The sequence below is a fragment of the Rhinolophus ferrumequinum genome, chromosome 11, assembly GCF_004115265.2.
Source record: "Rhinolophus ferrumequinum isolate MPI-CBG mRhiFer1 chromosome 11, mRhiFer1_v1.p, whole genome shotgun sequence".
In the NCBI taxonomy this organism is placed as follows: domain Eukaryota; kingdom Metazoa; phylum Chordata; class Mammalia; order Chiroptera; family Rhinolophidae; genus Rhinolophus; species Rhinolophus ferrumequinum.
In genome coordinates, this window is record NC_046294.1 from 4,211,733 (window position 1) to 4,234,089 (window position 22,357).

The 22,357-nt window shown below is 46.0% G+C and overlaps 1 protein-coding gene across 15 annotated transcripts in view; it reads right to left on the reverse strand.

Moving 5' to 3' along the window:
* Positions 1 to 22,357, reverse strand: part of PPP6R3 (protein phosphatase 6 regulatory subunit 3) — a 121,251-nt gene that overhangs the window by 50,124 nt on the left and 48,770 nt on the right. For 8 of the 15 annotated variants that reach the window (XM_033119199.1, XM_033119200.1, XM_033119209.1 and 5 more), the window contains 6 exons: positions 19,964 to 20,196; positions 15,504 to 15,690; positions 12,246 to 12,383; positions 9,646 to 9,711; positions 7,471 to 7,583; positions 2,386 to 2,499 (listed from right to left, as the gene is read on the reverse strand). In XM_033119199.1, coding sequence (XP_032975090.1) covers positions 2,386 to 2,499; positions 7,471 to 7,583; positions 9,646 to 9,711; positions 12,246 to 12,383; positions 15,504 to 15,690; positions 19,964 to 20,190 — 845 coding nt within the window. In that variant the 5' untranslated portion in view covers positions 20,191 to 20,196. Of the gene's footprint in view, positions 1 to 2,385; positions 2,500 to 7,470; positions 7,584 to 9,645; positions 9,712 to 12,245; positions 12,384 to 15,503; positions 15,691 to 19,963; positions 20,197 to 20,777; positions 20,797 to 22,357 lie in introns of those variants that run through there. The other 7 variants (XM_033119203.1, XM_033119198.1, XM_033119195.1 and 4 more) reach the window with 2 other exon arrangements.

Below are 22,357 nucleotides of genomic sequence, written 5' to 3' on the forward strand. Positions count from 1 at the left end.
TGATTCTTTCCTGCACTATGTCTGCGTTGGAAAGGACCCCAGTTCCTCAGTCTACGTTAAGAACGGTAATATGCACTAACTCACCCCTTCTCCTTACTTCTTGAGGCTTGTTAAAATATCTGGAATTTATTTGGTTTTCGACATTTGACTTATTTCAGTTATTCTTTCTTAACATTTAACTTTCACAGTCATATTCATTTCCATATCCCTATCCATTTCATTTATCATCCCTTTTACCAACATATTTCCTTATCTTTAAGTTTTTCATTCTAACTTGTTTTTCTGTTTGCCTTTGGAAAAGTCCATCTTCCAGGTAATTTACCCCAGAAACAGAACACGGATGGCACACTGAGGTCTCACGTGCTTAGAAATGCCGCGTTTGCCCTCACACATCAACAAGATTTCAGGGCCACAATCCTGCCATTTGTTTTTCAGTATTTATCTGGCTTTACAAACGAGATGCCTGGCAATCGGATTTGCTTCGTAGTTATCCCATTTTTTCTTACCCATACACTTTAAAGATTTACCCTTTATCCTTGGGATTCAGAAATCTCACCAGGATAAGGCTAAAATCTGAGTCTTTTTTTAAAAAAAAATTTAAATCTTCCTTAGTATTTAAGAAACCTTTCTGGTCTGAGGATAAATTCCTCCTGGTCAGACATTTCCTTCTATCATTTCTTTTATTGTTGTATCTTCTGTGTTTGCTCTGAGTTGTGCAACTCTGTTGTTTCCCTCTTCCATGTGCAGAAGTGTCCCATTTTTCTCAGACGCACCCCTCTCTGCAGTCACTGCACCACTTCCTGTGCTTTGAAACCACTTCAGGAGAGGGCGCGGTTACCTTGCACACAGTGGCGTGGTCCCTGTCCTAACCCCCGGGGTTAATATCCTGAGTTTTGGCTGCATCATTTAAAATGTAGTTCACCAGGGAAGACAGTCGAAATTCCAGATGCAATCCCTAAATGACAATGTACTGGAAGCAGTGCCGCCACGATGCCCTTCCCTTACCACTAGCCAAAGAATGAAGACACCAGGAGTAGAGGTCAGGAATTTGGGAAGCAGCAGTTGGGTAGACTATTCACTATTTTACTAGAAACCAAGAACCAGAAACCGCGGGTGGCAGAGGTTCCCCAGGCCGTCCTCTCTGTGCCCTCGGCCTGTCATCCTCTCTGTGCCCTCGGCTAGACTGGATGGACCCAATAGTGAGTAAAAAAACACGAATTCCCATCTCGAAACCACACTCTGCTGAAACGCTTACCTACGCACATACGCCCCTCTTCAAATTCTCATGCTTCAGGAACAATGAGAAAGCTCCAATAATTGGTAAGTAAATTAGTTAGTTAGCCCTGGACATAAAGTGTGAAGAATAACATGACAAACATTAAACGGCTGGTCCAGGGGCACACACGTTTCTGATGCTGAAGCTCTTAGCATAAACTTTCCCCTAAGACCTCAAGCCACCTGTCCATCTATTTTAAAACAGCCTCATACACTGCAGTGCCCTCACATGAGAAACCCTGCAAAGACAATGTGAAGCTTCAAATTAGCAGGTGTAGGAAAGAATCACAAAACGGAAAGAGTCCTTGAATCGCCACCAACCAGGAACACCTATTTTCAATTTTCATAAGCAAAAAAGAAGCTTCTCATAACTACAATATTGCCACAGGATATGAAAGACAGTTTGGTGAATACAATCAATAATGTAAACATTTTGTAGGGTGTCAGATGGGCACTTGTCTTATTAGGGAGACCACTTCATGGACGGTGTTGATGCCTGACCACTGCACTGCACACCTGAAGCTGAATAATATTACATGTCCACCATTATTTTATATATATATATACATGTGTGTGTGTATATATATATATATACATACACACATGTATATATATATACATATATATATGTATATATATATATGGTCACGGGATATGGAGTACAACATAGGGAATAGTCAATGGAATTGTAATAGATATATACAATGTCAGAGGGGCAATAGACTGGGGGAGGGGGGTTACCCTTTGTGAGGGGTGAAATGTCTATTACATTGTTTTGTACACCTGAAATAAAAAAATAAATAAAAAATAAAAAAGAAAGAAGCTTCACGTGTGTGAGCCAGGAGACATGTTTTTGATTTATTACAGCACTTACTATAGTAGCATTTTTCCAATAAACAGTGTTCACCAAACCAGTTTTCAACTGCATCCCTATATATCACATTCATGTAAAGATAACTGATGGTTTATATAGCAGAAAAAAGTTCACCTGAAATTCAAGGGCATGATATTGTAGTTTATAACCAACGACTCAACTCTCAACTCAGCTTTTAGAAAAATCTAAAAGCAAAATCCAAATGGTTCCTTTTGTAAGGTAAGAGGAAAGCTTACGTTGGTCGTCGTGTCTCAAGTAAAGTCAGCAATATCTGGATTGCACTGACGATGGCGGATTCATTTTTCTCCTTGTGAAAAATATTTGATAGAAGCTGCTCTATAATTTCTTGCCTAAGGAAACAAATCAATAGTCAAGGGTTAACAATAACATCATTTAACAGTAACAACTTCAGAGAAACAGGTCATGGTGCCAGTAAGACAAATATTATATAAGCATTCAATGTCACCTGGGCTATTTGTTTCAACTTAACATTTATTCTTAATACATTTACTGAAGTAGGCGAGTGATCCGGCTTATTGAAATTCCCCCATTCTTCCATACATATATTCCTACTCCCGCCCCTCAGCAAACTCACCCGGGGCCCTGCTTGTCTCTGCCAATCTTGTTGAGAGCCAAAAATATTTCAAGACTGGACATCACCTCCCACTCAGACCAGGTGGTGATGGTGGTGGTGGCAGAGGCTGGGGGTGGGGTAATAAGACTTAGAACCCTTCATCCCCACAAAAAAGGGGAATTTTTCAAAACGGCTAATTAGAACCCATAAATGTTTTCCCACAAGGCATTAATGTATAATTAGAGACCTGAAACAGGTAAAAGAGAATATCAATTGTTGCATTTTAATCTATAATTAAAATGTGGTAGCAATGAAATGGATTTGACTGAACTATTGCCCAAGAAGGAATCCAAGCAGGCCTTTCCCATTACACCTCTCGAGTACATATGCAAGGTCACAGTTAATATAAAATGCGGGGGTAACCTGTTAGGTGAATCTATAAGGACACTGTCAAGGAAAGCTCTCGTTTCTTAGGATCTCAGTAATTTTCAGAATGCACACGAATTAAAAAATGGAATCTCCTTCACCATGTGACATACAGCTGTCCCTGTTGCTCACCTGGCAGGGACGCGAGTCATCCCAAGGTACAGGTGTGCTCACTGTATCCTAAGACCTGCCCCCTTGCCAGGCTAGGACCACAAGTAGGAGAGAATCTTTTTCTATTTTGGGGGAGCAAATAAACCTGGCATCTAAACTAACTTCAGAGGAGCCTCCTGCAAGGAGCTTTCAACGACCCCCAGACCGGCACTGTAATTGCTGGTGAGACCACCGCTACCTGAAGTACTGGCACGGTAAGGTCACTCCACACAGGGCAGTCTGGAGCCTGCACACCAGGTCTCAGACGGGGCTCTGGAAAACAGACTGCTTCTTTACAGTAAACACGAACATTTTTCCAACATCAGCCTCACCCCAGGAAGAGGGGTACCCACACAGCATCCAGCCTGACACGTCCACCTTCCCACTCAAGCGTGGAGAGCACGACCAGCCTTTTACCAACACTGAGATCTGAAGACAGTGGCTAACAAAGGTGCCCTTGCTATTTCATGGTGGCGTCACATTCGAAGTCTACTATGTCCATTCTACCAATGGACAAAAACGATGTCATAATCAGCAAACAGTGGCTAAGCCATATTCTGAGTCTTATCTAAATATATAAATATCACCAAATACAGAAGAACCATAAACTCAGGGACTGAGCTTACGAGACGGGATAAAAGGAATGCCTTCATATCCTTTAAATAATAAGGCATTTGTTTACAAGCGAGAGAAAATACATTCATTTTCACATTAAAAAAAAAATGGAGTTCTCGGATGAGCATCAGTGAAATTCGTGACAGGAGTTGTTTGCTGCACGAAGCCATCAGGGCAGGCTCATTATCCATGCCGTTGAGACAACGGCTCGCTTCTGTTTTGTTTTTGATTTTCATATGGGCAGTCAGAGGACTCACTTCTATAAAACTTATTCGTTCAAACCTCAACTCATTCTAAGCTCATTAGTATCAAGAATTAAGAGCTGCATAGTCCAACCCTTTCTAACACAACTGCTTTTAATGGTAGTTTTTTGTTTTTGTTTTTTAATTTTTACTGGGGAATATCGGGGAACAGTATGTTTTTCCAGGACCCACTAGCTTCACATGAAGTCGTCGTTTTCAATCTAGTTGTGGAGGGCACAGCTCACTGGTCCATGTGGGAATCAAACCAGCGACTCTGGTGTTACGAGCACCGCGCTCCAACCACTGAGCCAACCGGCCACCCTAAAGGCAATTTTTTAAAGGCAGTTTTGAACTTGAAAACTCCCCCCCCACGAGCCACTAAACTGAATCCAGCCAATGGGAGCCCAGCCTGCTTTGCAAGCTAAGGCTAATTATCGCCCACTTTCTTAGAGGTCGTCTGGTGCCCGACCTGGCCTTAGCGTCTTCTTGAGCTCATTTCAAACTTTTCCTGAAGTGCTAACCTACATATATATATATATATATATATATATATATATATATATATATATATATATAGTGTACACACACACACACATCCTGTGGGTTCTTTGGCATAATACAAAGAGTTAGGTAATCTGTACACTATGTACTGCCAGTAGAGTGGCCTAACAATACTATATTTTTAGATAATAATTTATCACATTTATAAAAAGGCTATTATGATTAACAAAAGTTGACTAAGCTCACAGAAAGCAGCTTTTTGTCACGGTGTATTTTCTCCATCAACAGATACTACGAGAACCACCACAATGTGGGAGCATGTCTGACAGTTAAAGAGGTTGGTTCTCATTGTCAAGAGTGTGGGAAGCACTGGGACAGAGTAAGTCTCCCCACTGCTAAGTGCAGTGAACGCTTAACTCGGTGACATCATGGGGTCCCTGAGTCATCAGGTCTGTGTATTTGAAGAATCCTATTCCAACTAATATTTAATGTCATCAATTCTGAGCATGTACCCACCTGCATTAAATTATGCTTGTCCGATCCGGGACTAAAGACAGACTGAAATGTAACAGCTACCATGTTTCCCCGAAAATAAGACCCAGACGGACAACAGCTCTCATGTGTCTTTTGAAGCAAAAAATAATATAAGACTGGGTCATATTTTACTATAATATAAAACTGGGTCTTGCAATAAATAATAGTATGATATAATACTGGGTCGTATATTAGTATTTGCTCCAAAAGACTCATTAGAGCTGACTGACCAGCTAGGTCTTATTTTCGGGGAAACACGGGAGTACGTCCAGGCTCCAATGGTTAGCCCCCCACCCCCCATTTAGTTCAAGCAGAGGTGTGTGAACAGAGACACTGAAGAGCTCAGTGCTTCCAACTCAGCAGTCTGACACTCGGGGTGAAGCTGAGATTTCCAAGATAGGAGCCACTCACCACCGGTGGCCACTGAACACAAAATGTAACTAGTCTGAGCCGGCCTGTCGTAAGTGTACACTACACGCTGGGTTTCCAAATCTCTGTACAAAGAAGAGAATGTAGCGTACAGCTGTCCCTCAGTACCCAAGGGGCAATGGCCCCAGGATCCCCGCGGATACCAACCCGTGAGGGTTTTGTGTCGAGTATTTGCACATAACCTACATACATCCCCTTGTATCCTTTAAAGCTCGAAATCACTTATAATACCTAATCCGATGTGAATGCTACGTATGTAAATAGTTGTCATACTGCACTGTTTAGAGAACAATGACAAGGAAAACAGTCTGTCCATGTTCCGTATGCAGTATATGTCAGCAACACCGGGACATTTATCCCTGAATATTTCTGATCTGTGATCGGTTGAATCCGTGGATGCAGAATTCATGGATATGTATCTCATTAATAGCTTTTTAAAATGAACATATGCTGAAATGTTACTTTGATTCTACTAGATTAAATAAAATACATTATTAAAATTAATCTCACCAGTTTTTGCTCTCACGCGGCTACCATAAAATGTAAGAGTACACGTGGCTTCTGTTACGCTTTTCTTGGACAGCACTGTCATAGACCATATGAAACTGCTGATATTCAGTATTTTTTAGCCTACTCAAATGGCCATTTTACATGGTTTGACCTAATGCTACTACAAGCATTAGGTCGTGAAAGGTCTTACATGTTATAAAAGCAGTGCATAAGCCATAATGCCAAGAACTACTGACACGGGGCGGGTAAGATGGCATTTTACTCAGAAGCTGACGATCTCAAGTTTTGCTACTTGAGAGAACTACTCATCTCCTTCTTCTTCTACGTTTAATAGAACGTAGAACCGGGAAACCGGGAAAACACAACTTCACTTCGCAGAGGATACCTCGTCTCTAACTTGTTCCTCGCTTGAGTCACACTTGCCAAGCAAATAATACACGCAAATGTTTATTTTAATAAAAGGGCCTTCCAGGTACTTAAGCCAAAAAATGCAAAGGAGCCTCAACATACAGGAGGACTGAACAAAACTCATTGAAGAGGACAATAGCAGCAGTAAATTGACACAAGACTGCCATTTGTATTTAACAATGCTAACTGTATGCTCTTTCCAACTATTCATCCCCAGTGGGAAAATACCTGATTTTTCCTTATAAAATCACTTCCAGCTGTATGAATGCAGGTCAAATGTATGCCCATGCTTGACGGTAAATATTCTTTCTGAAATTGTGTGAATCCAGAAAAACTAGTACACGGAGGTTGGCCATTCACCAATTTCAAAACAGCTCACCACCCTCACCCTGCCTTCCACCCAAATAAGAGATGGCTGCTCATTAAGGATTATCTAAAACTAAGGGCAGAAGCAGCACAAAGAAACGAAATACACACGACTATACCCCTTCAAATTGGGTCTGGTCAGATGGCCCTTAGCCACAAAGATACGGTAAACCCTAAGAAGAGCTTTGGATAAAAATCGTTCACTAAAATAGGTCAAATTAGTTCACACATAAGACATTCTCCACCAAAGACCCGTGCAGGCAGTGAGTAGTTCTTAAGTGGCCACCCCCAACTTCGATGGCTTTACAGAATCCTAGTTTAAACTGTTGGAAAAGTTCAGTCTCCACATAAATGCCGTTTACTTACATTCTTCCCCTGCAGATCTCCACTGGGCATCACGAATGGCTGGGATCAGGTCGGCAGGTGTGCCTACCTTCTCACCCTCCCAAAGGTGGTATTTTTCCAGGGATGCAATTCCCACAGGAGGAACACTTACCAACCACTCAATGGTAACACATCAAATAGCATCAACATGCAGAAAGAACGAGAACAAAGTTTCAACATACTTCTCTAGCGTGGCAAGCAGAGGGTCTGGCTCTGTACTGTTCTGAATTTGTAACATCTGGTCTCTGCTCAGGCGAACAATTTCACAAAGTGACTGTGATGCATTTGAATGCCGCTAAAGGAAAAAAGGACAATTTTAACTACAAAACACGTCAGAGGTCAAATTTATAACACAAAGTTAGGGAGGAAACTACTTAAGAAATAACACAAATTCACACTGGCCTTAAGCTGCGGTGAGTAAAAAGTCAAGCTCAAAAGAAATAACATTTTGTAAAAAGCCATGAGTATTTTATTCTGCCAGGCTCCTAAGCTTTTTACTTAACAATACTGCACAGTTACTATTTGTGGGGAGATGTGACAAAAGTTCTGGCAAAGAAAAATTTCTATAACTGAATACCTGAAAAATAGATCCCTAAAATATATCCTTTTAGCAGCACAGAAAGATACACTTCTTTGATGCACAGCTTTCTGGAGTATACCAATGGGTAAGAAATGTTACATCTTCTCGAAGTGTACAGTGTGTTTCCCTTACGGAAAAGCACTAAAACCTCAGCGCCCATGTGACATGTGGCACCGAGCATAACCTGCAGAATGGCAGAACACTGATATTCCAGCACAGATGACAATACACACCAGGGGATGAAAAGCCACTGGTTGGAATCAGGAGCCTAGCATCTCCTTAACAAGTAGAAATTGGACAGTAGGATTTCAGCGTGTAATGTATCACTTCATGCAGAACAGAAGTAGCAACTGTCCAAAGGGCACAGTTAACTTGCAAGTCAAGCAGGGAAGGTGCTGACACCCTCAATGACTTGTCCTTCGCAGGGCTTCTCCTTTATGGATTTCTCCTGGACGCTGCAGACAGGCAGCACACCCTGCTGAGCAGTCCAGTTCCGCTCAAGATGACGAAGGTAGTGATGAGCAGGCCTTGTCCACGGACGTGCGCCTCCTGGTGAGGGGTGGGCCGCGCTCCTTTCGTCACGCCAGCACACCCTCCCTCTAGCACCCGTCATATGGGCACCCGGCACGTGCCCTCATGTCAGCAGTACAAGACTACACTGTCCCAAGAGGAAGGACGGGGGAGCAACAGCCCTTAAAGAGTTAACTTTCTTTCTTCCTCTTTCTCTTCTCTCTCTCCTTCTTTCCCTCCTTCCTACATTCCTTCTTTCCTCCCTCCCTTCCTTGTAGAAACACCTGTTTTAAATAAATGCTCGGTAGCATAAGTTTTTGAATGGACTACAATGGAAGGGGAGGGACTAGATCCACCTTCACACAAATTTGCCTTCATGAGAGAGAATGTCCTCTGGCTACCCTTCCTTCCCCCGCACTGTCCCCCGTGCTGCCGAGGGTGTACAACAAGTCCCCGCGCCGGGCATCATGGCAGACCCTGCATCCTCTTCAAACCAACTCCTTCAGAGAGATCAGGTTGAACCGCATGGAACTGTCACATCTGGAGGCAGAAACGGCTGAGAACTGGCAATTCCTCATGGCTTAGCCTGCCACTGAAGGTGGCAACAAGAGCAGCAGGAGAGAAGCAGGGTGACAGCCGCCTCTACAGAGCCACACAGACCGATCCTGGAGACCCCATCCTGACAGGTGAGCCCTCAGCACAGGGCTCGGTCTGCAAATTCCAAAGTAGTGTCCACCTGGCGCCAAGCCAATCTCCAGCACCTAACACAGAGCCAAGCCTGCCAGAGCACAAAGCCCTGGCTGGGAAGGACAACCGCCAAGAGCCTGTCCTGCTTGGGGCTCAGCGGGGTCAGCAGTGACCGAGACCTTGCCGTGCCACCTGCGAAGCTTCGGCCAGGACAAGTAACAAATGCAGCGTGGCCTCAGTGCTTGGGCTAAAAATGGGTATGAAAGAAAAAAGAGGTGTGGACGGAGGAGAACTGAAACAAAGATAAGCAGATTCAGCATGAAATCCCAGCTCGAGAAAGGAGACAGCGCTAGAGCCAGGGCGAGCTGCCTTCCACATGTCTGGACATTTCTGGGTATCGGCGAAGTGTAGTGTTTTTAAAGCCTTTAGTGTTTAGAAAACTGTCTCCTTTAAGAATGCCAGGTTGTCGCTGCTCTACGTGTCCTCTACGTCACATCTCATACAGTCATGCTCTGTGCGCAAACAAACACGGTTCCTTTTTAAAACAATCAAGGGTACACAGTCACACGAGATAACTTACATCTTCTTCTTGCGATGGGTGAACTATTTCCACAAGCCTCTGGATAATGTTCTCCTCATTTAGCCACTGTAAAACACATTGTAGAAGCAATCATAGCAACGAGTGGCTCCTGTTCGAGCCCCAATGAAGATTAACACACTTGGAAATATCCATCACATTTTAAGTAGAATGTTACAGGTTTCTCTGGACTTTGAACACTACAGGAAATTAAAAGTCCCCCAAGGAAAATGCCAGTGAATATATGATTTAACAGTAAGTAGCCAACCATACCAACTACTCCCCAACTTACAATACCCACATACAAAAATTCTATGCATTGGCTTCTTAGCCAAAGGGTAATTCTCAGAACTGAGCACTAAAAGGGCTTGTATTTGGTTACTGGGGGATGGGGTGCAATTTACACATTTTCTACCAGAGTATTCACTTTAATAAGAGAGCTTCAGAAAGACTGAGAAACGCAATGTGCAGCCTCAAGCCTCTGGGTTAAAACACATGACGAACTTGTAGATTGCAAAACCAAAACCACAGGAAACGTGGAGGCGCAGGGGGTAGGGGAGGGCACTAGGGAAGCAGAGTTTATCTGCCCTGTCACATGTTAGCAAAGAGCTACTATTATGACAAGGGCAATCTCCTCTTCACCTACACATGAAATACTGCTGTGAATGAAAACATGAAGTGGATGAAAATAAGGAAGAATAAATGAAAACTCAGCTGGTATAAGATTAGCTCCATAAGGAACAGAAACACTAATAAACAAGGCGCTCACTACCCAGAAAGGGGACGGAAAGACACACACACACACACCCCCCAGTTAAAGGAGGAGAGGGGAGGGAAAGAGGGGGGGGGCTAGGTGGCAAGAAATCAAACCCAATTTGCTGAAGGCAGAGCGAGAGACAGGAAAATGCAAACAAAGCTATTAGGAGGGTACAGCCAAGGTGAGACCGAGGTTCACAGTTTAAGAGCTGTTGTAAAATGTGCAGTGAATCACCCGCCCAGGGATCTTGTGAAATGCAGATTCTGACACAGTAGGGCAGGGGCGAGGGAGGCCCGAGTGCATGGATTTCTAATAAGCTCGCAGCTGATGCCTGGGACCGCACTTTGAGTGGCAGTGTCCTCAGAGGATGGTCACACCTGCACGGAAGGGGCGGGAGGAGGGTCCTGAGGGCACTCATCAGGCCCCATCCCTACTGCCTCCATAGCTAGTAACAAGCACTCACATTGCAACCCACTTTTGGACCACCCCCCCACCCCACCGTGGGCCCCCAAATCCAAGGAAGTCATTTGGGAGTTTCTAGAGACCCTTCTCCAAGCTATTAACCACCTATTAACAACCTGCCTTTATTAACCATCTATCACTACATCTAAATTTCAACCCAGAAGTGACCAAAGGACTTCTAAGGAACCACAATGAATAATTTCCCCTGTAATAATCCAAACAGATAGATGACCCTCCCTCTGTCCTAGACAGGCTTCTCTGGAATCCTCAACCTCTTTTCACACGCCAAAACACGAAAAGGAACCAGCGTCCCCATGTAGGGACCTTCCACAGGCAGCTCCCAGGACATTCACTGAGTCCGCTCAGCTGGTTTCCTCACAATGACCACGGTTCTCTGTGGACCTCTGCCTGGTTCTCCACATCCGGCCCTGACCCCTCGCCGGGACACACACACACACACACACACACACACCCCTGGCACTCCTGCCCACCTCAGCGGAGCACCCCCTTTCCTGGGACAGCACCCAACAGACCCTCCTGTCTCACCTTCCGGTCCTTCAAGTCTTTAATTAAAATAAGCATTTTCAACGAAACTCATTTCCAGAGAAATGAGTAAGGTCTGAGGTTCGAGGTTAAGCGTTCAAGATGGAATGGACCGGGGAATGGTTCTGGAAGAAGATAGTGAAGAGAACGAAAGAGGAAGACACAGAAGACAGAGGAGGAGGCAAAGACCCGAGTCTGTGAGAAACCCCATTCAAGTCGCTCACACCTCCCTCTTCCCACCCTAATTCCACTGCGCCTCAAGAGGCGCACGTATCCCAAACAGCCATCTCCCCCAAATTTAAAATATGTGCCCTTTCCAAAGTAAACTGTCCTCCTTATCCCGTGCTCCGGTACCCACGAGAAGAAAGGTACTTCTGAAGCCCGAGTCCCTGGAAATACCGACCCTCTCTCTCCGTGTGTGGCTTCGGCGGTAACCCTCCATCTTCAAGAAGGAAGGCCCCCAGCACACTCAGAGGAGATTTACGGCTCCCAACCAACCGTCTTACTTCCGCTCTTCCCACCTGACCAGCTTCGAGACAAACCTCAGTCCCCACCTTCCCGCCCCCACTGCACAACACACCAGCAGAGGGAAAAGAAGGCCTCACGAGGAAACAGCCCAGGCACCTCGGGACGTACACTCTGAAATCCTAATCCTGCAACATCTGGCTCTCCTCTGCTCTGGGAACAACCTTCTTCCCCACCCTGCTCCCTGCCCCCCCACCCCCGTTTCCCAGACAACCTCCTACTGCCAATCAAATGCCCGGGAATCCCACCCCAGGCGGCTCCGAGCCGCCCCTCCCTCTCCCCCACCCCGGGCAATGCCAGCCATAATTCTACTCACATTCAGCACATCTTGCCTGGGCTGTGGAGGCTCGATGCACGTCAGCAGCCTGAGCAACAGATCCATGATAGCTGAAGTTCCTATGTGCTTTATAACAAGGTCGACAAAATCACGTTTCTTCTTTAAGAAATCCACAATCTAGAGGAGAACAAACCAAAACTGAAAGGCACGTAACTGGGAACTATAAACTTCAGAATGCTTTCAATCCTGACCCCTCTAACTGGCCCCCACTCCAAAATCCCACCTCCACCCTGCGTACAGGAATGGTAAAGGCTGAATCATAATAAGCTGTCAAGTTGGAAAGCCTGCTAATCGTTACAATATGCAACAACCCTTAGGAAAACAAAAATCTTCCAAATTATCACACATTCCCCAATACAAACATACCGTTAACAGAATCTTTTATTTCTGCTCACTTTCACTATTAATTCTCAAAGAATGAGGATTAAAAAAAATGTCATACCTTATGAAGAGCAAGAGAATATACCATTTCACAGTTTAGGAACAAAAAGCAAGTCCATTAGACTATGCACTAAAATGCAGAATAAATATGCAAAGCCCTAATCATACTCTAGGTAAGTAAGAGGAAAAAAACGCGAAACATAAAGATTTCTACATCAGTCAAAGTGACTAAGTCACCTGCTACAGAAACATCACATTTGGATTTGATTTCTGCAATTCACCTAATCAGATTCACGCAAGGAGAGTATGGGAGAGGCCGACAATTATACCGAGGGACCGTGAGAGCCGCAACAAAGTTACAGCCATCCACCTGGGTCCCTTCTGCGCAGGAAGAAGGGGGAGACTGTCCTGTCCTGTACACCCTTGCAGACCTTCCGTCCGTGTGCACGACTCGTCTAGTCACAAGGCCCGGAAGCAGCGTGGCTGCTGCTCTAACAGTCTCCCTGAAGTCTCTCAAAAGCCCGTGTCGTGGGGTTAACTCAGTTACAGATGAGGAAACCGAGGCTCAGACCGGTTAAGTATCTTGCCAGAAACTAAAAAGTGGCTGCCCTATGATTTAAACTTGAATGTATGTCCCCAAAGCCACGATCCTGCCATTATCCCACATGAAGGAGTCTAAGGGCCAGAGATGACAACTAACACTGTTCCACACCATCAGGTGAAAATGCGGGATTAACCATCACACGTTGCTTCTCCAGACAATGAAGTTAAACGTCGTAATGCAAACCTTTGAGAAGTTATATGTAAATAATCCACTCACAACTTAGTCACACAATAGTTTTTAAAAGCACAGGAGAGGAGGAGAGGAGGAAAAGTCACAGGTCACCAAAACACTGCGTAAGTCGGGGTTAAGAGCATGGGACCTGCATCCAGGGGCACGAATCGCAGCCAGTCAGTGCAGGGGACAGCACAGCAAGGACACAAGCTGTCCTGGACAGAGGACGACACTGCTGAGGTGCCTAAGTGTCCCACCCTGAAGGCGCCCTACCACTGGACTTCTTGCTCCACGAGCGATAAATGTACCGGTTAAGCCAGCTCGCGTCTAACTTTTCCTCGTGATTTGCAGCTGCACTTATCCTTACCTATACATCAAGTGGTGGGAAACCTTTATTTACTCTCAGAATTGTCTTTCCCCGTCGCGCAAAGAAAGAGCAAGGGCTACCGAGTCCACTTGTTCTCATTCAAGGAGTGCTGAACCCAGAAGCACAACGAGCAGCAGAGTGACGCCAGGGCCTTTCACAGCGTTTAACGGGCACGAGCCACCATCCTTACTCAGACGATGTGTCTGACCTTGAAGACCAATATGAATACTCAGAAAGCTTCACGTGTATTCTCACGCATGACACTGACAACCAGGCCCCACAAATTTGGGTTTCCCTAGCACGGGATGCGGAGGAAAAGCACGAGGAAGGTGTAAGACCTGTTTCAACAAGGGCTACAACCATCTGGAACTGACCGGTGACTTAGGCTGAGGATTCCCGTAACAGTCAGCAGTACTGTTAATTCTCATCGGAAGGCAGGAGAGAGAAAGACAACCTGTATTAGAGTGGTCGTAGCTGGGAGCATTACCTAAGAAAAAAGAACCTCAATTCCGATAGATTTCGGAAGGTAAACCTGCTCCATCAAGAACACGAAAGAATGACCTCAGCTTGCTAAAATAAAACACATGTGCACTCCACTTTGGTACAGGGCAGACGCACTGGGCCTAAACTAGTTCTAGTCCCTCCACGTGTGCGGACGGCAAGGACGGGTCCTGGAGCCCATTTCCCCCCGAGGAGGGGGCCAGGCCCGACCAGTCTGACCAATCGCTCCCGTCATCACGCCCCTGCTCGCTGCGCTCCGGCAGGGCTGTCGGTTTGGACTTGGGCATCCGAGGCTTGGCTCGCTGCTCACTGTGTCCATAAGGGGAAGGTCACATCCTGCTGAGCAGATCCTTTTCACACCAGTAACCACTAAGGCGGCGATTCTCACATTTCAGCACGCACCCATCATCTGGAAGACCTGTTCTCCCAGTTTGCTGACCCGCCCTCAGCATCTGATTCTGTAAGTCTGGAGCAGGGCTGAAGGACTCGCATTTCTAACAAATTCTCAGGTGGTGATCATGCCCTCCCATGACACATCCAACAGATACCTGGGAAATGAATGACCCAAACACAGGAAGAGGAGGAGCGGAGGGGGAAAAGGGGAGGGGGAAGGGGGAAGGGGCGGTACGGCTTTCTGACCAGCAGAGCTCCACAGGTATACCTGCTACCCAGGTGCATGAAAGTCGATACCCAACTGTCTCAAGCTAAACACTGACGTTTTTGAATGGAATCAAAATGGAAACGATCACCATTTGTATAAATCAATCATCAATTCCATTTATGGGAAAGCGTTTTGATTTAAGCTTCATCTGTCATCATTAGAGGGAAAGAAAGAACACAGGCAGCTGTTCCTTTTCCACAGTCACTGCGACTCCCCTCACACACTCCACTGCTCGGCGTGCACCGGAAGGCCGTCTCCACGAACAGAGACCAACATGCTCCCGCTTCTACTCGGCCCGAGAGGAAACCACAGTACAGTAAAAAACAGGCCTCGTGAGGCTCGAAGAAAGGAGCATGTCAAGTCAGACCACATTCATTACTGTGTGAATCCGCGTGAAGCCAGCGAGCATTCAGAACGTTTCAGGTTGAACATATAATTCTTTTACAGAAGCTGACGTCAGGCACAGAGAACACGGAAGCAACAAAGCGACTGGGGATCAACTCCGGGGGGGTGATCAGCCCTAATACTTACCTTTTGGAAAACAATATTTACCTGTTCTGGTTTTCTGCTGATAAGAATACTTAGCACCTTGCTGAAGAAACTGGCAAGTAGTGGGTTCAAGGGGGAATCGTTTAGGAGGAAGCTATATAATTTCATTAGCAAGGATTCATCTTCTCCCAGTCTATCATTCATCTGGGAGACATCAGAAGTGAGCAACTCACAAGATATATTTGGATACCTAGAAGAACAGGATACTTACATCATCATCTGTATTAACAATTTAATCACATAAAGTAAAACACAAATCAGAAAGGCTTCCTAAAAGTTTGTGAAAAAAAGAACAAAATTATCTTCTGGGAATCAGAGAGTCATTTCAATCCATTCTTTCCAACCTCTAGATTAGAGTGAATGTTCTACTGTGTCTAAAATTGTTCCTGAACCAAGCTTTAATAGGCAAATGCTTTCCCCAACAAAACTCGAACACACCTAGGTCTCAGGAGCCAGGGGGCCATGCTGCAGGCCGTGGCCTTCTCAGCGGAGGCGAGAGGGGCAGGGAAAGGCCTTGGGTGGCCGTCAGCAGCCTATCTGGCATGGAAGGTGGCTCAGCTTGTGGACAACCATGGGGGGCACTGGTTTCCAGGACACTGTACTGCACACGGCACCGTGTAACTACTCACACGTTCAGGTTCCCGGACCAGCCACCTCTATTTTCACATGGGTTGCAAATGGTACTAGAAAGTTGTTTTGGGGGCTTATCAAATGTTCAGTCTATGTGACATCTGAGGAGAATGCACAGCCTTGGTGACACAGGTGGGAAGCTGTCTACAATGAACTTTCCATCCCAGCCTCCCAAAGGGGATCAGCCCACCATCAGATTCAGTGCAATGGGACACAGACCCATTCTACAGACCCCACAGCGCTAGAAATACCCGCACCCCTAAAGCTGGCTTGTCTCTGAGCACCAGAGCTCGCGCTCTCTGCAAAATACGCAGTAGATCCATCTTCTCCACTCACTCCCTCCTCTTACTACAATTTCTCGTCTGTTTTCAGTAGCAACAAAGGAGACTCCAAAGCCCATGCAGACTACATTCTCCCCGACCCACAGTTCACTTCTCTGCTCTTTACTCCTCCCTGTCGAGCAGCCAGGACCCAGTCACCCGGAAGGGCAAGCTCCAATGCTGAGCAGGACAGGGAGGTGACAGAGCAGCCAGAAGCGGCTACGTGACAAGAGAGAGGTGAGGGCTGTGGTCTGGAACACATGACAAGCAAGGGGCCGCCTGTTCTGTTTTGAGGTCCACGGCTGGAGAGGCCACTGGCAACAGACAAGAAAGCTGCGGCACCTCAGAGGGTCTGACGTGAGGTCAGAAGACTGAGTAGGAGGCGACTGTCCCCACATGAACCTTTGTAGGGAAGAAAAAACTGGACAGACAGACAACGAAACAGGCAGCTGTGTGGGCATGAAAATCACATTACCAAACAGCTGTCTTCTGGAGGCTTATGGCTCAACCAGATTAGTCGTTCTCACTTTATGGAAAATGTGGGCATATAGATACCGTAACATCAAGTCACCGTCAGGCTGGGGGCAGGATTATCCAGTGGACACTGTTGTGGCTTCTGGAGTCACACCATCGAGGCTTAGTACCTGTCTCCACCGCTTACAAACTATGACCTTGGGCAAGTTATTTAACCTCTCTGGGCCTCAGTTTCCAAGTTTGTAATCTGAAGACAACAGCTCTTACCTCACGTGGGAGGGTAATATATCCAAAATCCTGAGGAGAAAGCCTGGGCTAAGCGAATGCTGGCTGTTTCTATTCCTCTTTATCAAACTGCTGACACGCTGCTAAGGGGGTTGGGGGCACGCTGTCAGCTGCGCCAGCTTGAAAGCTGCTGGCTATGAAAGGACTGGTAAAAGGTAGCACACCTCAACCCCAGCTGTGAACCCAACGCGTAGGGTGCACTCCCCAAATTCTGATGCGGAAGGTCCAGGAAGTCATGGACATCTTTTTACATTTTTCATGACTTTTCACCTATTTTCCCACAGGTGACTCCAAGGTATGATCTGGCTAAAGAAGCATGAATATGGGGCACTACACAAAAGGCTCAAGGTTCTGGTTCTGGACAGGCTGGGGCGACTCTCTCGCTTCCCACCTCTTTAACACTAAACAAGATTCTAGAACACCCGAAGGCCTCCTCTCCTCCTACCCGACCACACGCTCTCCCCTCACTTCCTTCCTTTGTACTGAGGCTACAGAGGCAATCAGGAGAGAGCCCCGCCAACTGCACCCCGACCTGCACGTGGGCCCCTTCCTCCTCTCCCTATAGGGGAGCTGGCCTTGCTCCCAGCGCTGCCCCCACTTCTCCTCTTAGCCCACCCCCCACCTACTCAAGCCCTGCACGCCACTAGAGCTCCCACTCCTAGATACCAGCGCCATTTCCCTCTGGGGGTGTCAGTCTCAGCAGCCCCGACACACAGACCGTCATTTCCTCCATCCAGGAAAAACAACGAGCACCCACTGCTCTCCTGATTCCACATCTGCCCGCGGCTCCCACTTTCTCCCTCTGCTCCCTTTCTAGGAAACTCCTTGAAAGAGGCGTCTGTCTCCAATTCTTCCTCACAGCGCCCGTGTGCTCCGTGAGGCAAACCCCAATGGCTACTTGGTGCGTGGGCACAGCCCTGCCCACTGTCCCATCTCTCCTTCCGCCCTGGTTCTCCTCTCGCCTCAGGCCGCTCCGCAGCCCCTCTGTGGGGACCTTGACCCAAGCAACAGCATTTCAGCTTCTGAATTTACAGTTCTGCTTCAGGACCTATTGTTAAAGCTCTGTTGGTTTAAACTTATACTAAATTATTTAAAATCAGAAATATCTGTCATTAAGACTACAAAGCTTACTGTAGTGACCATCCTTGAACACTCTGTACATGATTAACTGAAGTAAGTAGAACAGTGATGGGTTTAATCCACATGTGTAACTAATATATAGTTCTGAACTTCAGAAAACAAAACACCAGCCTAAATTTCCTAGGTTGACTACCAGCGACCTTCCCCCTGAAAAGCTTTCCGACCCTCTGAAAGACCTCGCTACACTAATCCAGCGGCTCGTATCCCCCAGCTGTGTGTACGTTACACACAAGCCAGAAGCCCAGCGGAGAACTGCTCTGCCCAGCCAAGTTACGCTCCCTTGAAATGGTGCCACCCAGAGGCTGTGTCCAGGGAAGCATACCTGCTCTTGCAACTTCAAAGGTAGCATAAAAGGAGGGAAAAAAGAAAAATACTACTGGCGTGGCAATACCACAAAAGCAGTGACGACTTTCTGGCAAAATAAGCACTTTCCATAAGGTGTGCCCACTCTTCCCAGTTAAAGAGGTGTTTGCTCCATCCAGCACAGGAGGGACAGACCCCAGGAGGGCACGTCCCCACCACACTGCCTTCTACCAGGGAAGCCCCACGATGGGCAGCTCCCATACATGTTGGCTCACTGTGCCGGGAGCTCCAAAGCAGCCAAGTGTCTAGCTTTTGTGGGATGGGCATACGCTAGTATTTCTGCTGCCAAATGTCTTTCCTCTTCTTTGTTAAGACACTGGTCTCTGAGTGGAGGCTGTCACTGAACGCTAGCTGTCAATCTTCATGGCTGGCAGAGAACATGACCTCCTTGAAGATCCAAGCCACCAGCAACTTGAAAGCATTAGTAAGTATTATTTCCCTGACAGCAAAATTCTCACCGCGAAGAAATGCAAAGATACCTAAAAAGAGTGGACAGACTGGGAGAGGAAGGGCAACAGAGAACCTACTAAATCCACAATGCTTCCTACTGCATTAAGTTCATTTAATACATAATCAATAAATTTTTGTTCCTGAATTTGTTCTATCTTTTTTTTTTGGGGGGGGGAAGCAAATATTTCAATAGAGTTGGAAATGGAAAAATAACTAACTGAAACCCCAATCCTTTAATCCCACATGGAAAGCTCAGTTTCCGAGGTCTGTGTACAGGGTTACAAGACACAGTGAGAAAGGATCCCGTGCTAGCGTTCTGCGTGTGAGCAGGTGAAACCAGCGATGAGTAGACAAACCCACTGGGGTCACCCATGGTGTCACATGCTGAAATTCAGTGACACCAACATTGACCAAGACCCACACCTTTATTTTCAGTTAACAAAAGGTCAGAATTTATTAATTTATCAGCAACGCTCTTCATAACCCAAGCTCTGGCTCATTCGCTGTGTGATCTTGGGTGGACACATAACCTCCATCTTCCTATTTGCAAAGAGAAAATACTTACTTGGATCGTCTTACTATTTTAAGAAACTTCATTGCTATTTATAAAGCACTTTGCCCTCCCACAAAACCTGAGTGGAATACAGAACGCTCATTTTTACAACCTCATCGTCTCACTGGACTTGGCTCTGGAATGGGTTCTGTGCTCCACTGGGCCATGGGGAATCGCTAGACGACGAGAATGAATTTTTACCCCACTTCACTCAGTCCCACCCTAAAGAGAAGATTGAATTTTCTTACTTGTATCTGATCTTTTCATCCATGTCTTGAGGTGGTTCTTCTATAATGAATGAGACTAAATCTTCCAGACATTCTGCTTTTAACAGAAACTCTATAAGTTTGCGGTTCTGGGCTTTACATTCCTGTAAAACATCTTCCTCATCCATTAACTCCTTCAGTGTTACATCTTCTCTTTCTAGAAGTGTGTCTATGTGGGATGATGAGTGAAGATCAAATTTCCAGAACATGCTGGTCTAAACAAAATGCAGAGAGTATTTCAAATAAAATTTCAAATTCACGTTAATTTTTCAAATTGCAGTTTAGTTTTACAATCTAAAATGCCATAAATAAAGTTTCATGCTGAACCTATAAAATACTTCCTAAATAAGTAAAGTCAAGCAGGAGTTTTCTCCTCATAATAGAAATATTTTTACTGGTCACAAAAAATGGACGAGAAAATGCTGAAAGAATGCTACCACTTGGGGTTTTAACCTGCAAAATGAGCCCACCCACACTTTGTTACGAATGCTGGGAAAGTAAGAAAGTACACCCTTTCTTAAGGGCGAAGAACAGATTCTTCCACAGAACCCGTATGTTCAGCAGCAAACGCCAAGTCCTGAGACCTCGGTGTCTGGCAGTCTTCAGAACACTAGAGTTAAATAAACACACCACGGCCAGCAGTACTATCAGCCACTGACAGCACTTTCACAGCCGAAAGCCATAATATGGTAAAGCCCATGTCAATTCTTAACTGAAAACTAAAAAGCCAGAACCTCATTCTTGAGGAATGAGAGACACCAGTTCTCCTCAATTGCGAGGGAGAACCTTGACTTACCACGATCACTCCACCACGCCACATATACTGTTCCTGCCTCTGCCTCCTACCCCTCAACTAGGAAAACAACCAAGTTTGTCTTCTTCAAGTTACAGAGTTACAGGAGGTGCTTACTGGTAACGACCAGAAATAGGAAACACAGGGTCCACTGTATGATCTAAAGCTGCCATGACGAGACAATCTCACAGGCCATTCCTGATAACAAGATGACAGAGTTCTGACTAGGGACAGGACCATTCAAAAGTCACGTCTGTCAAAGGCAGTCACTACAGAATTCCTGAAGCAGGGGGTGAGACACATACTTATTCCATGTAACCACCTGGAGAAGTGGCCCCATTAGCATTAGCACCAAAAGCATGCCAATATCCACATGTGCTCATTTAAAATCCTGCGCGGAACCAGCCTGGGTAAAAGGAAGGAAACTGCAAAAGGTCGTAACCTATGGACAGACAGCACACATACATTTTTCAAAGTATGTAGTTTGCTAAATCAACCACAGTAGGAGATCGGGTGGGAATGTCTGATATTTTCATGAACGTGCTCAAAAGAGTATTCTTTAAACTAGAGATCATGGAGGGCAACATTTATTTATGCTGCTAGTCAAACAGATCAATCCAACAATAAAGCAGCAGAACAACCTGTACTCCATGGCAGGTCACTCAAGGGTGTGTGAGGGCACACCCACGTCACCGGGCCTCACCAGGAAGTCCACGTATGAGCAGCGTTTAAAATAAAGCACAGTTTTAAGGAAACTCAGAAAGAAAAGGGCTCTTTCAGGGAACCAGTTTTAGGTAAGAAATACGGTGTTACGGTAGTTGTCTGTTAAAAAAAAAAAATCTTGAACTGTTTCGAAAGAGACATAAAGCAACATCTGTCATCAATGAGCAACAACAGAACCAGGCCGGGCGGGATGAGGAGCCGCCGTGCAGGCTGGCCTGACCTGCGCTGCCGTCACCACAGCGCTCGCCGGGACGACACAAAGCAGTGGCCCACAATATCAGGCCCAGCTAGCACAGAACATGCTAGAGAAGCAACGTCACAACTCCCAGCAGAGCCAGTACCCCCACTACTCGCCAACAGTGACCTCCCTCCTCCAAGACGAGGAGCGGCAGAGCCCGTTAGTTCCCTAGCACGTCTGCCAGCGAAGGAAAGAAACTCATATACTTCAAACCCAAGAGCAACCCACTTGCACCCAAGGCAATTACGAAGGAACTAGGAAATAATGGCAAAGATGATATCCATCCACGTAACAAGCAAGAAGTTTGGGGAAAAGGACAGTGGAAATAAATCTTACGAATAAATGCTTTTTTGGCATTCAGATTTGTGGAAAATGGCAAACAAATAACAAAACACCCGTATTGTGTCATTTTATCCTAGTGAAACTGACAAGGAGAAAACAAAGACAAAAGGCTAGAGAAGGCGGGCCAGCCCCGTGGCTCAGGCAGTTAGAGCTCAGTGCTCCTAACTGCGAAGGCTGCCGGTTCGATTCCCACATGGGCCAGTGGGCTCTCAACCACCAGGTTGCCGGTTCACCTCCTCGAGTCCCACAAGGGATGGTGGGCTGCGCCCCCTGCAACTAA